Source organism: Schistocerca cancellata, chromosome 3 (assembly GCF_023864275.1).
Source record: "Schistocerca cancellata isolate TAMUIC-IGC-003103 chromosome 3, iqSchCanc2.1, whole genome shotgun sequence".
In the NCBI taxonomy this organism is placed as follows: Eukaryota; Metazoa; Arthropoda; class Insecta; order Orthoptera; family Acrididae; genus Schistocerca; species Schistocerca cancellata.
This window is the reverse complement of record NC_064628.1, coordinates 796,141,454-796,155,837: the sequence shown is the minus strand read 5'-3', so window position 1 is coordinate 796,155,837 and position 14,384 is coordinate 796,141,454. Positions and strand designations below refer to the sequence as shown.

The 14,384-nt window shown below is 42.5% G+C and overlaps 1 protein-coding gene across 1 annotated transcript in view; it reads left to right on the top strand.

The window, feature by feature from the left end:
- Positions 1 to 2,742: 2,742 nt before the first annotated feature.
- The window catches only part of LOC126176574 (uncharacterized), a 34,417-nt gene continuing 22,775 nt past the window's right edge, over positions 2,743 to 14,384 (top strand). The window contains exon 1 of the mRNA XM_049923735.1: positions 2,743 to 3,575. Coding sequence (XP_049779692.1) covers positions 2,743 to 3,575 — 833 coding nt within the window. The remainder of the gene's footprint in view (positions 3,576 to 14,384) is intronic.

Genomic DNA, 14,384 nt, shown 5'->3' with positions numbered 1-14,384 from the left:
AGAAATCGTACGTGTTGAGATTCGCTGAAAGTATAGTTACAAAAGTCGACACACATTAACGGGTGACAGTAGTCAAAAAAGAGTGAAACAGTGTTGTGGCCTATGGCGCAAGTTACTCAGTCTGTGAATCGAACCATCCGCAGTTGCGTCATCAGCCTCAAGCAGACCGACGCAATCAACATAGGGGTATGCAGGCCAGCCACAGACTTAACTCTGCAGCGGATCTCTGCAGTACAGTGAGGTGACAAAAGACGTGATATCTCCTAATGTCTCCTTTTTCTCGGCGTAGTACAGAAAGTAGGCGTGGAATGGACTCGACAGTTTGTTCGAAGCCCCCTGCAGAAAAATTGAGGCATGTTGACCTCTATTGACATCAATAATTGTAGAAGTGTTGCCAGTGAAGGAGTTTTGTGCACGAACTGACCTCTCGATTATGCCCCATAAATGTTTGATTGCATTCATGTTGGACGACCTGGGTGGCAAAATCATACACTCGAATTGCCCAGAATGTTCTTCAAACCAGTCACGAACAATTGTGACCCGGTGACATGGCGCATAGTCATCCATAAAAAATCCATTGTTGGTGGGAACATGAAGTCCATGAATGGCTGCAGATGGTCTCCAAGAAATCGAACATAACTGTTTCCGGTCAATGATCGGTTCAGTTGGGTCAGAGGACCCAGTCCTTTTCATGTAAACACAACCTACATCTTTATCGAGTCACCAACAGGTCGCACATTGCCTTGTTGACATCTTGGATCCATGGCTTGGTGCGGTCTGCGCCACACTCGAGCCCTACCATCAGCTCTTACTAACTCACACGACTAGACCACGGTTTTCCAATCGTCTAGGGTCCAACCAATATGGTCACGATCCAAAAAGAGGCAGCTGCAGCAGACGTCGTGCTGTTAGTAAAGCCCCTCGCGTCTGTCGTCTGCTGTCATAGCTCATTAACGCCAAATATCAACGCACTGTCCTAACGGATACACTCGTCGACAACCCATATTGATTTCTGCGGTTATGTCACGCAGAGCTGCTTGTCTGTTGGCACTGACAACTCTACGCAAACGCCTCTCCTCTCGGTCGTTAAGTGAAGATCGTCGGCCACTGTCTTGTCCGTGGTAAGCGGAAATGCCTGAAATTTGGAATTCTCGGCACACTCTTGATTGTGTGGATTTTGGGATATTGAATTCCTTAACGATTTCCGAAATGAAATGTGCCATGCGTCTAGCTCCAATTACAATTCCGCATTCAAAGTCTGTTAATTGCCGTCGTGTGGCCATAATCACGTCGGAAACCTTTTCACATCAATCGTATGAGTGCAAATGGAAGTTCCTCCAATGCACTGCCCTTTTTCACTTTGTGTACGCAATACCACCGCCATCTGTATATGTGCGTATCGTTATCCCATGACTTGTTACCTCAGTGTGATGGTGACGTAGCATTTTGCACCACTACGTTCTACCCTTAGCAGTGGCTGAGACTGCTGCAAGCTGTACCATCAAGCAGCATGTCCACAGGCGACTACGTGACAGGAACCCAACTGTTGTCGCAATTAACCCAGATCCAATGAATATATACATGGCACATCACAACGCAGTTGAAAGTACGACATATCAGAAGTAAAAAAAGGTCTCAGTAAACGTAAGTCCGGAAACAAACCGTTTGCGAGATAATTGCAACCTTGTTACCAGCCACTACCGACGTGATTCTGTTTAAACACTGCATGCCGGTCTGTGGTGTAGTCTTTGTTAAAATTTTCTAGAAAACGGAATGTACAGGACAGTATGGTACACAAAAGAATCAGAGACTTAGCTGCCAGTGAACATTGATTTATATCAGTGAGAAAAGTTGAATATCTGTTCCGGACTGGGATTCGAACCTCGGTCTCCTACTTATTAGGCATATCCGGTGACCAATACGCCACCAGAGACAGTGGTCGTCACAACCGCACGGACTAACGTAGCACGCCTACCTAAAAAACCCTGATTCTCAGCTTACTCTACCTGCTCATTAGATTCTTTAGTCGTGGCAACTCGACGATTTCCGTAAGAATTAGAGCTTGGTGTGCATCTGCACTGAAGGGATCATTCGCCGTCATCTTGGTAACTATATATGTGGTGTCTGTTTTCTTCGGACAGAATTTCAAGATCAATGAGGAGGAAGGTTATTTAACCCGTAACGATGGGGCTTAATGGCAGTGACGTACTACGGAGAAGATGGGTTCAAGTCGCTGTTCGGCCTTACGCACATAGATCTTCCGTTGCTTCTACAAATCTCCTGTCCTGAACGATTTGGACGCTTCTTTCAGTAACGTTGCCTTGCTCGATTATATCAAGTCTGTAACATAGAGTCAGTCGTATGTTATAGTTTTATAAGAAATACAAACAAGATGAATGGAAGTCCTGAGATGGGAGTACTCCTCTGTTGAACTGTTGTCAAATAAAGCTGTTTCGCCACATTCAGCGTTGGCTGTGGGCTACATTATCTTTTGTTACACAACGCTGTTCCCAGTTGGTAACACGTGCCACTGCGCGGCCTATTCCTGTTAATGCTCTCAGCTGTTATCTAATGTAAAGTCGTGTCGTGACACATGAATAGCAATGTGACCCCCGTATATCATCGTCCTCTGGGCATTCATTGGTTAGTCATTTCCAATGCCGTTCCATATAAAACAAGCTGTTTTGCGTTACTAGTGTCTACCAGTCTGCACAAGTCCCCGACAACACCGAACTCGCAAGAATGCCGAATACTCCACCAGTTTCGCAAGAAGAATGGGTGAAAGTAGTGAAAAACCGGCTGCACACCAATGGCTTCAGAATTACAGACATTTCTTTCTCAGAGCTGGAGAAGGAGAACAGAGGGTTCCTCGGAGAACATTACAAGGCCAAGGTAACAATCAGCAGAGGCGCCGAAGGAAATGATGAAACCAAAATATTGCGGTTTTTCTTGAAGAACTCCCCTCAAGAGGACGGCTCCCACGCAGACTTCGTTAGGGCAGGCAACGCATACCAGAAAGAAACTTTCTTCTTCGAGACACTGCGGCCACTTCTCAGCAAGCACTTGAAGGGCACACCAGAAGAGACGTCGACGCTGTTCTCCGTAATCAGCCCTTGCTACTACATCAGACCCGACCTACTGGTGCTGGAGGACCTCTCCCCCCAGGGGTACTTCCAGCTGGAGAAGCGCACCCTGCTCAACTACGAGCAGTGCCTGGCCGTGGTGGAAGCCCTGGCGCGTTTCAACGCCGCGTCGCTCATCTTCGAGGAGAAGGAGTCCGCAGCAGGTGGGCGGCAGTGCCGCCTGGGAGACATGTTCCCCATCCTGCGAAAGGATACCTTCTTTGACCAGCCGGAAGACACAGTGTACGGCCAGGCGGTGGCGGCCGGCGTGACCTGTATGTCGGGCCTGATCGAGCTGTCCGCAAAGTATGGCCGCGGCACGCCGAACCACGAGCTCGTCCAGGGCCGGCTGGACGCCACCATGCGCAGCCTCTTCTCCCACCTGCGGCCATCCGACAGCGAGCGGAACGTCCTCTGCCACCGAGACATGTGGCTTAACAACATTCTCTTCCGGTACGTATCGAATGCTCCCATCAGCAGCTCATAATATGCAAAGATAAGCACATTCTTCAAACTGGGGAACTATCAAGAATGGGGTTCCACAAGGGTCAATCTTGGGTCCTTTGTTGTTCTCAATATATATTAATGACTTGCCATTCTGTATTCATGAAGAGGCAAAGTTAGTTCTCTTTGCTGATGATACAAGTATAGTAATCACACCTGACAAACAAGAATTAACTGATGAAATTGTCAATACTGTCTTTCAGAAAATTACTAAGTGGTTCCTTGTAAACGGACTCTCACTGAATTTTGATAAGACACAGTACATGCAGTTCCGTACAGTGAATGGTATGACGCCATTAATAAATATAGACCTTAATCAGAAGCATATAGCTAAGGTAGAATATTCCAAAATTTTAGGTGTGTGCATTGATGAGAGATTAAATTGGAAGAAACACATTGATGATCTGCTGAAACGTTTGAGTCCAGCTACTTACGCAATAAGGGTCATTGCAAATTTTGGTGATAAACATCTTAGTAAATTAGCTTACTACGCCTATTTTCACTCATTGCTTTCATATGGTATCATAAATGGGGTAATTCATCACTGAGGGATAAAGTATTTATTGCACAAAAGCGTGTAATCAGAATAATAGCTGGAGTCCATCCAAGATCATCCTGCAGACATTTATTTAAGGATCTAGGGATATTCACAGTAGCTTCTCAGTATATATACTCTCTTATGAAATTTTTTATTAACAACCAAACCCAATTCAAAAGTAATAGCAGTGTGCATAACTACAATACTAGGAGAAAGGATGACCTTCACTATTCAAGATTAAATCTAACTTTGGCACAGAAAGGGGTGAATTATACTGCCACTAAAGTCTTTGGTCACTTACCAAATAGTATCAAAAGTCTGACAGATAACCAACAAGTATTTAAGAAGAAATTAAAAGAATTTCTGAATGACAACTCCTTCTACTCCATAGAGGAATTTTTAGATATAAATTAAGAAAAAGAAAAAGAAAAAACAAACAAAAATTATAAAAAAATAAAAAATAAAAAAAATAAAAAACACAAAAAATAAAAAAGTTGTTATATTAACTTAAGTATGTTGTTAAATTAACTTAATTATGTCATGTATTGGAAAATTTGACTCGTTCCACATCATTACGAAATATCGTATTCATGATCCATGGAACTAGCATTAATCTAATCTAATCTAACTGACCTCTAGATGTCGCGAGGGGCGGACACACTCCAGTAAAAAAGGAGTCGGGGAGGGAGTTTTGTCGTACCAATAGAGAAGCAGAAACAGCACAATGTTTCGGTCATGAGAGCCGAGTGACCTCGAACGTGGACCAGTCACTGGATGTCACCAGATGAACAAATCCATCAGGGTCATTTTAGCATTTCTAAACCTATCCACGTCGACCGTTGTTGATGTGATTGTGAACTGGAAATGCGAAGGAACAACCACAAATTAACCAACACCGAGCAGATATCATGTACAGACGGACAGAAACCGTAGGGCATTGTGGGGAGTGGAAGTAAAAAGATCACATGAAATCAGCGGAAGGAATAACTCGTGAGTTCCAAAATGTTACCAGCAATCCAGCTAGCACAGTGACTGCGTGTAGTGAGTTAAAACGAATGTGGTACAATGGTCGCGCAACCCCTCATAAGCCACATTTCTGCAAACAATGGTAACCGATGCTTGAGGTAATACAAAACACGATGGATGACTGGAAACAAGTGATTTGGAGAGATGGATCAAGTTATACACTGTGGCCATCATTTTTAATGGCAACGGTGAAGTACGAGGGAGGTGGTGTTATGGTACGGGTTTTTTCCGCGGTTAAGGCAGTATTCCCGTTGCTGCTCCTTAGGAAACGCTAATATGGAAGGATATGAACACATTTTACGTCATTGTGTACTACATACAGTAGAGGAATAGTTCGGAAATGGTGATTGCATCATCATGACAACGCGCCTTGTCATAAAGCAGCATCTTCGAAGCAACGGTTTGTGGACAATGACGTTACTGAAGCAACTAGCCTACCCAAAGTACCGAAGAAAACATAATGGAACACTTTTGGGACGAATTACACGTCGACTTCGCTCACAGCATCCAGCATCACCACCTCCTCTGGTTTGGACTCATGAGTAAAAATGAGCTGCCATTCCGCGAGAGACAATCGGGCACCAGACAGAAAGTGTCCCCAGCGGAGTCCAATCTGTCGAAGGGACGACACACCCCTTGTTAATGTCCACTAATAGGTATCTGGATACATTTGATCAGATAGTGTATTCGTTTAACGAGTTTATATTCAGGAAAACATTGAAGTGAACGATCTTGAAATTTTTTTTCAAAAACAGGATCAGTTCGATTTTGAGTATTGCAAGGAAGTTTTAAGTTCAGAGTGCCATCTAAACTGCTGTCATTAAAGAGATAGAACTAAGATTACTGTATAATAAAGTTCCTGGCAAGTTAAAACTGCGTGCCGGACTGGAGCTCGATCCCAGGGCCTTGCCTTTCGCGTGCACTGCTCTTACTGACGCATCAACGTCTCACTTCTGGCCGTACCTCATTGCTGCATACCTTGTGGGACTAGCATTCCTGAAAGAAAGTGGGGAAATGGTTTGACCGCCGCCTAGGCTAAGTTGTTTCCAGAATGAATCTTTCACTCTGCAGAGTGTGTACACTCTTTCCAATCTGTCTAGCAGATTAAAATGGCTGCCGAGCGAGTACCCAAACCTGTTAATTTGGAAGGTAGTAAGGAGGTACTGGCATAAGTGAAGTTGTGGGCAGGTGTCAGTCACGCCTCTACAGCTCAGTCCGTAAGAGCACTGGGCACGGAAGACAAGATTCCGATTTCGAGACCTAGTCCAACATATAGTTTGAATCTACCGTGAAGTTTTAAAAGGGCGACATTCCGCCGCAGAGTGAAATATTCATTCAGGATTATGGTTTAATGGACGGTCGATAATGAGGCCAGTAGTGACGGAGCACAAGCGAGGATTGGACGAAAGTGTAGAAGGAAATCGGCTTCGAGCTTCTGAGAGTGCCATCCTGGCATTTCCCTTAATAAAAACAGATGAACTGTGTGCAACCTAAATCAGTTTGGCTAATCACGCATTTGATCCCCGACCCCGTCGGATGGGAGCGTGGCTTAACCTCTGCCCCACCTCGGTGAACGAGGATGGGAAATAATATCAACGAAGCACATGACTAAGATACATTAATATAGCAATCGTGTCAAGTCAATTAAGTAAAAATTTTAAATTAATTGACAAGGATTTGAATCGTGCTACTCCAGAGAAAGGCCGACAGAGGTAGCGCTGTTGTTAGACAATGCACACGCGTTGAGGAGGAAAGCGGTTCGAAATTTCGTTTGACTTCCCTAAATCAGTCCACGCCAAGCTGGCTGATTTGAAAAGGACACGTCCGATTTCACTCACTACACACAAGTGCGGTCTGTTCGAGAACGACTCAACATGGCACAAGTAAATGCTAAGCAAAAATTATTTAACTGTCTATCAATATCTTAAATTCACAAGATAGGTATGTGTTTAATTTTATGACTGCATATCGTCCCTGCTTTATAACAGTCAGTTTAATTTTTAAATGATGGAAATCATTGTTAAAATGATGTTAGTATACATATTATATGAGGGATTGCAAAATATACATCAAATATAAAACGTACTGAACATTTTTGTGATCAGTTTACCAGCAAATTATTACTTTTATCTTCAATTTAATATAATTTAAATTTCTCCAAATTGATGTTGTGATTGATACAGTGAAATGTCTGAGGCAGATGGTTATGTTTCTGGTCAATTGGTAGCTAGTATTTTCAGCAGAAAGATCGTCCTTGGAAACACATTCTGCTTAACTCAGAATCTTAGTTTTCAAAAGAAGTTTAGTAATTCTTGTGTACATTATTTTTTCCAAAACTGTTGAGGAAGGTGTTAACATTGCACTTACTAAATTATTAAAATATACCATAATTCCTTAGGTATAAAGGGATTTATCAACAGCACGTTTCAATCTTTGTGGAAAAATACCTTGTGAATGCGATGTATTTCATATATATCACTATATCGACTACGTCAGCAGAAACTGCTTTCACTATTTCCATTCAAACATTATCGCCTTATGAGAGGTTCTTTTAAGGCATAATTTTTTTGTTAATTCGTTATGAAAATGTTGAATTAATACCAAAGTAGCTAAATCTACTTTCGGCATATATTGCAATGCTTTTTCTCTTGAGCTGACTACCAGTTACAAGTTAAGTCATTAAGTCATTATTTTAAAAATGTTTGTTATGTGTTTCGCCATTTCTTTCTTCAGTAACAAAAACATAGAGAGGGAGAGAGAGAGAGAGACAGGGAGGGAGAGAGAGAGAGAGAGAGAGGGAGAGAGAGAGAGAGAGAGTGAGGAGCGAATCTTTCAAACTCGACCATTCCTGTGCGAAAACATAATTTTCCAGTTGTTTACGGAATATATGCTATGTTCGCTAATTGTGTCAAGCCAAAACTGGGAGCTTAACCCGTACCCAATCAGCTCCTGCCTTTTCTTTTGCAAGCAGTGGACCACCACTCTGGTGGGCCATACGAGCTCATATCAAGAATACGCTCCAAGCTCCAACTTGTCTCTCGTTTCCTACGCTTTGAAGAAAGACGTGTGACCCGATATACAAGTTGTGAGAGAAAAGTAATGAGACTGATTTTTTATTGACCAAAGTTTTTATTTTTTTCACACAGCAATATTTTTCCCCTTCAAAGTAGTTCCCCTCAGCAGCTATATACCAGCGGAGTAGTTATTCCAATCTTGGTAGCAGCATTGAAGGGTTCCACTGGTAGGGTCTTGAACGGGTAGCTCATATTCTTGTGAATGTTCTCCAGAGTCCCGTAATGACATCTTTTTAAGACATTTTTCAGTTTCGGTAAAAGAAAAAAGACATACGAATTCAGGTCAGGTGAACAGAGGGATGTGTAACAAAAGGAGAGCCTTTTGAGATCAAAAATTCCGTGATGCTGGCGGCCGTGTGACTTGGGGCTTTGTCATATTGCAGCATCAATTTGTCTGCAATATTCAGTCTCACTCGACTCATCCTTTTCTTGAGCCTTTCAAAGACATCTTTATAAAACACTTGGTTGACAGCTTTCCTCGAGGCACAAATTCTTAATGCACGATACCTCTACTATCAGAACAGCAAATCACCACTATTTTGACCTATGACTTGCTCATTCGAATTTGTTGTTGGTCGAGGAGGTGTCTCAGTCTGCCACTTCTCAGTTTGTTCCTACGTCTGAGGATCGTACTCAGGAAGCTAGATTCATCATTTATGATCACACGACTGAACCATTCGTGGTCATTGGCAATCGTCTCAAGTACGTGCACGTTTCGTTGATTGTCCTTCTGCTCAACTGCGTGGTTTTCTGGCACTTTTTGGCACAGACCTGTCGCATGTGCAAAACGTCGGCCAAAATTTGATGCACGACGAAAGTGTTTCAGTTTAACACGTCAGCCATCATCCTTATTGTTAAACATCGGTCTGATTTCACAACAACACGGTCACGTTCGACGTTTTTGTCGGTTTTTGAACTCAAGGTTTCCTTGAGTGAGGATCGTCTTCCACGTGTTCTCATACTTCCAAAAATGATTTTTGCCAGAGAAAAACTTGTGCTCTTGATAAGGAATGTTCCCTGTGGGCCTATTTCAACTTCTGAAAGGTCACGCTCGCGGAATCCTCTAGTTTAGCACAAAACATGTTGGCATTACGCTGCTCTAAATTCCGCTGATCCAAATTCGTAACACACAACAAAAACCTGATTTCACTGATGGTCGTCTCTAAAATCGCGTGGTGTCTGTATGCAGCTGAAACTCGGATTGAGTATCTGGAAGGGATGAACATAACGGTCTAGACAAGTAGAGTGACAAGCATCGGCAGATCGCTCGCAGTGTTGTCGACCTCATTACTTTTCTCACACACCTTGTATAAGGGAGGCTATTAGCGTTTGTCTAACACCCAAAATCGAAGAAAGCAACAGTAAATTTAATTGAGAGTAACTTATAGTGTCCCAAAGAAAGCAGGTGTTGACAGATGTGAAAATTACCGAACTATCAGTTTAATAAGTCACAGCTGCAAAATAATAACGCGAATTCTTTACAGACGAATGGAAAAACTGGTAGAAGCCGACCTCGGGAAAGATCTGTTTGGATTCCGTAGAAATGTTGCAACACGTGAGGCAATATTGACCTTACGACTTATCTTAGAAGAAAGATTAAGGAAACGCAAACCTACGTTTTTAGCATTTGTAGATTTAGAGAAAGCTTTTGACGATGTTAACTGGAATACTCTTTTTCAAATTCTAAAGCTGGTAGGGGTGAAATACAAGGAGCGAAAGGCTATTTACAATTAGTACATGAACTAGATGGCAGTTATAAGAGTCGGGAGGCATGAAAGGGAAGTAGTGGTTGGGAAGGGAGTGAGACAGGGTTGTAGCCTCTCCCCGATGTTATTCAATCTGTATATTGACCAAGCAGTAAAGGAAACAAAAGAAAAATTCGGAGTAGGTATTAAAATCCATGGAGAAGAAAAAAAACTTTGAGGTTCGCCGATGACATTGTAATTCTGTCAGAGACAGCAAAGGACTTGGAAGAGCAGTTGAACGGAATGGACAGTGTCTTGAAAGGAGGATATAAGATGAACATCAACAAAAGCAAAACGAGGATAGTGGAATGTAGTCGAATTAGGTCGGGTGATTCTGGGGGAATTAGATTAGGAAATGAGACATTTAAAGTAGTAAAGGAGTTTTGCTACGGCTGGTCCTGGCGGAGGTTCGAGTGCTCCATCGGGCATGGGTGTGTGTGTTTGTCCCTAGGATAATTTAGGTTACGTAGTGTGTAAGCTTAGGGACTGATGACCTTAGCAGTTAAGTCCCATAAGATTTCATACACATTTGAACATTTTTTTCTTTTTTGAGTTTTGCTATTTGGGGAGCAAAATAACTGACAATTGTCGAAGTAGAGAGGATATAAAATGTAGACAGGTAATGGCAAGGAAAGCGTTTCTAAAGAAGAGAAATTTGTTAACATCGAGTATAGATTTAAGTGTCAGGAAGTCTTTTCTGAAAATATTTGTATGAAGTGTAGCCATGTATGAAAGTGAAACATGGACGATAAATAGTTCGGACAAGAAGAGATCGAAATGTGGTGCTACAGAAGAATGCTGAATGTTAGATGAGTAGATCACATAACTAATGAGGAGGTATTGAAGAGAATTAGGGAGGAGTTTGTGGCACAACTTGACAGGAAGAAGGGACCGGTTAGTAGGAAACGTTCTGAGGCATCAAGGGATCACAAATTTAGCATTGGAGGGTAAAAATCCTAGAGGGAGACCAAGAAATGAATACACTAAGCAGATTCAGAAGGATGTAGGTTGCAGTAAGTACTGGGAGATGAAGCAGCTCGTACAGGATAGAGTAACATGGAGAGCTGCACTAAACCAGTCTCAGGACTGAAGACCACAACAACCGCAACAACAACTTATGGTGCCCACAGGTATATAAGGAAGTTCTAAAACGAACTGCTTCTCTGACTGATAGATAGGATTAACGAAATTAATGTAGTGATGATATTAAATTGTGACTTTCCAATAGTTACATTAATCGCTGCAGAAGGTAAATCGTGAAAGTCATCAATTTAGGAATTCTTACAATGTGTAGTTTACGAATCCAAAGCCATACTACCATCTTGTGGCATAATTAAACTATTTGACTTAGCGTCTTGTCTCACAACCACTGTACCCACGTGTTCTTTCACGTGTGTCTGTGATATCAGTCTACGTGTTTGTGTACGAAGGATTGCCGGAGAGAAGAGAGAATGGGCTTAGGCAATTTATCACATATGTGAAAATGAATCAAGACAGCGCTCATTCTTGCTCTTATCGGCCAGGTGCAGAGGGGTAAACAGTACTATCAGATGACACAACAAGGTGAAGGAACAATGGCCTCGCGAAGAATTACACCAACAAGAGGCAACTGTTTTGCTGTTTGATCATGCAAGAAGTTGAAGTGGAGTCAGCACTGCGGATGCTATTACATTACCTAATACTTCTATACTAATAAAAATCCTTGGAGCTATAGTCAACGGGCAACATAACTCTACCTCTAGTTCATCCCTTGCATAAGCCATCACTGGATTGACAATACTGCAATAACATGCAATTAGCACATCAATATTTCGAATATTAATTCAGGCCTACGAAACCGAAACCTCTTCTCTCCCCATCTCCAGTTGCACCAAGAAGCTAGTTGGACCTCGCTCAAGACCTTTCTTGGGAGCACTGGGTCCTCCTTGTTGCTGATCGCTCAAACAAGTTGGTCCACTGAGTAGATATATGAACTTCCTCCATTTGTCTGCTACAGGAAAGTAATACTATAATAAGATCTTGGTAACGAAAGGATCCTGTATGCTGGCGAGACTTCGCTATAGTTAAAGAAACGAAAGAATTTTAAATCCTCGTTCATCCATCTGTCTTTGGGTTCTTTGATTAACTTCAGGCTATTACAGGGGTCATTGCTTCAATAGGATCATGGTCGACTTAAATCATTTTTCCGAGTTCAGTGTTGCTTTTAATGACCTCATTGTAGATAGGAGGTCCCATTCTAACTTCCACCATTATTCCTTCCATCATATGAGTTAGTACAACAATACACATTTGTAATAGTATAAGCCCCATGTGCATCGCAGTGGAAAACACGTTCAATAACATACGCAACTTGAGAAAACGCATGAGAAGTTCGTCAACAAAGTTTTTCAGATGATGGTGAAATATCTAATTACATCCATTTAAATACTTTACTGAAATAATTTCTATGTAAAAGTGATACCGCCCTCATTATACCCAAATATCTGTAAATGCGTCACTATTCAGCCATAACTATCCACATTAAAATAATGGAAGAGATTGCTTATAGCTCCTAACATATGTAGCTATCAATGTCAATGGCATCTACACTGAAGGGCCAAAGAAACTAGTATAAGCATGCAAACAGGCAGAATACGACGCTGCGGTTGGGAACGCCTACTTAAGTCAACAAGTGTCTGGCGCAGATGTTAGATTGTTTACTGCTGCTACAATGGCAGGTTCTCACATTTAAGTGAATTTCATCGTGATGTTATAGTCGGCGCACGGGCGATAGGACACAGCATCACCGAGGTAGCGATGAAGTGAGGATTTTACCGTACGGCCATTTCACGAGTGTACCGTGAATAGCAGAATCCGGTAAAACATCAAATCTCCGACATCGCTGCGGCCGGAAAAGATCCTGCAAGAATGAGACCAACGACGACTGAAGAGAATCGTTCAACGTGACAGAAGTGCAACCCTTCCGCAGATTGCTGCAGATATCAATGCTGGACCATCAACAAATGTCAGTATCCGAACCATTCAACGAAACATCATCGATATGGGCTTTCGGAGCCAAAGGCCCATTCGTGTACCCTTGAAGACCGCGACACATAGCTTTACGCCTCACCTGCGCACATCAACAATCACACTGGACTGTTGATGACTGGAAACATGTTGCCTGGTCGAACGAGTCTCGTTTATAATTGCATCGAGCAGATGGACGTGTACTGGTATGGAGACAACCTCATGAATCCATGGACCCTGTATGTCAGCGGGTGGAGGCTCTGTAATGGTGTGATGTGTGTGCAGTTGGAGTGATATGGGGCCCCTGATACGTCTAGATGTGACTCTGACAAGTTACACGTATGTAAGCATCCTGTCTGATCACCTGCGTCCACTCATGTCCATTGTGCTTTCCGACGAACTTGGGCAATTCCAGCAGAAGAATGTGACACCCCACACATCCAGAATTGCTACAAAGTGGCTCCAAGAACACTCTTCTGAGTTTATTCTCTTCCGCAGGCCACCAAGCTCCCCAGAAATACAGGTTATTGAGCAGATCTGGATACCTTACAACGTGCTGTTCAGAAGAGATCTCCACCGTCTCTTACTCACGCCGATTTATGGACAGTTCTGCAGGATTCATAGTGTCATTTCCCTACAGCACTACTTCAGACACTAGTGGAGTCCATGCCACGGTTTGCAGTGGCACTTCTGCGTGCTCGCCGAGGCCCCATACGATATTAGGCAGGTGTACCAGTTTCTTTGGCTCTTCCGTGTGTGTACTGAAACGACGGATATTGCGGAAAGTATTCGGTTCGAAGATCCAAAATGGAATCTGCACGTTTTTATGTTCAGAAGATTTTAATTCCACTGCACGAAAAAGACGTATAAAATAATACGGAAATATTGCGCGAATAGAGGACTCACAATTAATCAAGAAAATTTTCCATGTCATAGATAAGACCTGAAAACCATAGTAGATGCTTAATTGACAGCTGCAAGGACGATATGCAGACAGAAGATTGACGTTTCACAAGTTTACATCCAAACAACTAATAAAATGGAGTATTAATCGCAGGTGTTGACAGATGTGAAAATTACCGAACTATCAGTTTAATAAGTCACAGCTGCAAAATACTAACGCGAATTCTTTACAGACGAATGGAGGAACTGGTGGAAGCCGACCTCGGGGAAGATCAGTTTGGATTCCGTAGAAATGTTGGAACACGTGAGGCAATACTGACCTTACGACTTATCTTAGAAGAAAGATTAAGGGAACGCAAACCTACGTTTCTAGCATTTTTAGACTTAGAGAAAGCTTTTGACAATGTTGACTGGAATACTCTCTTTCAAATTCTAAAGGTGGCAAGGGTAAAATACAGGGAGCGAA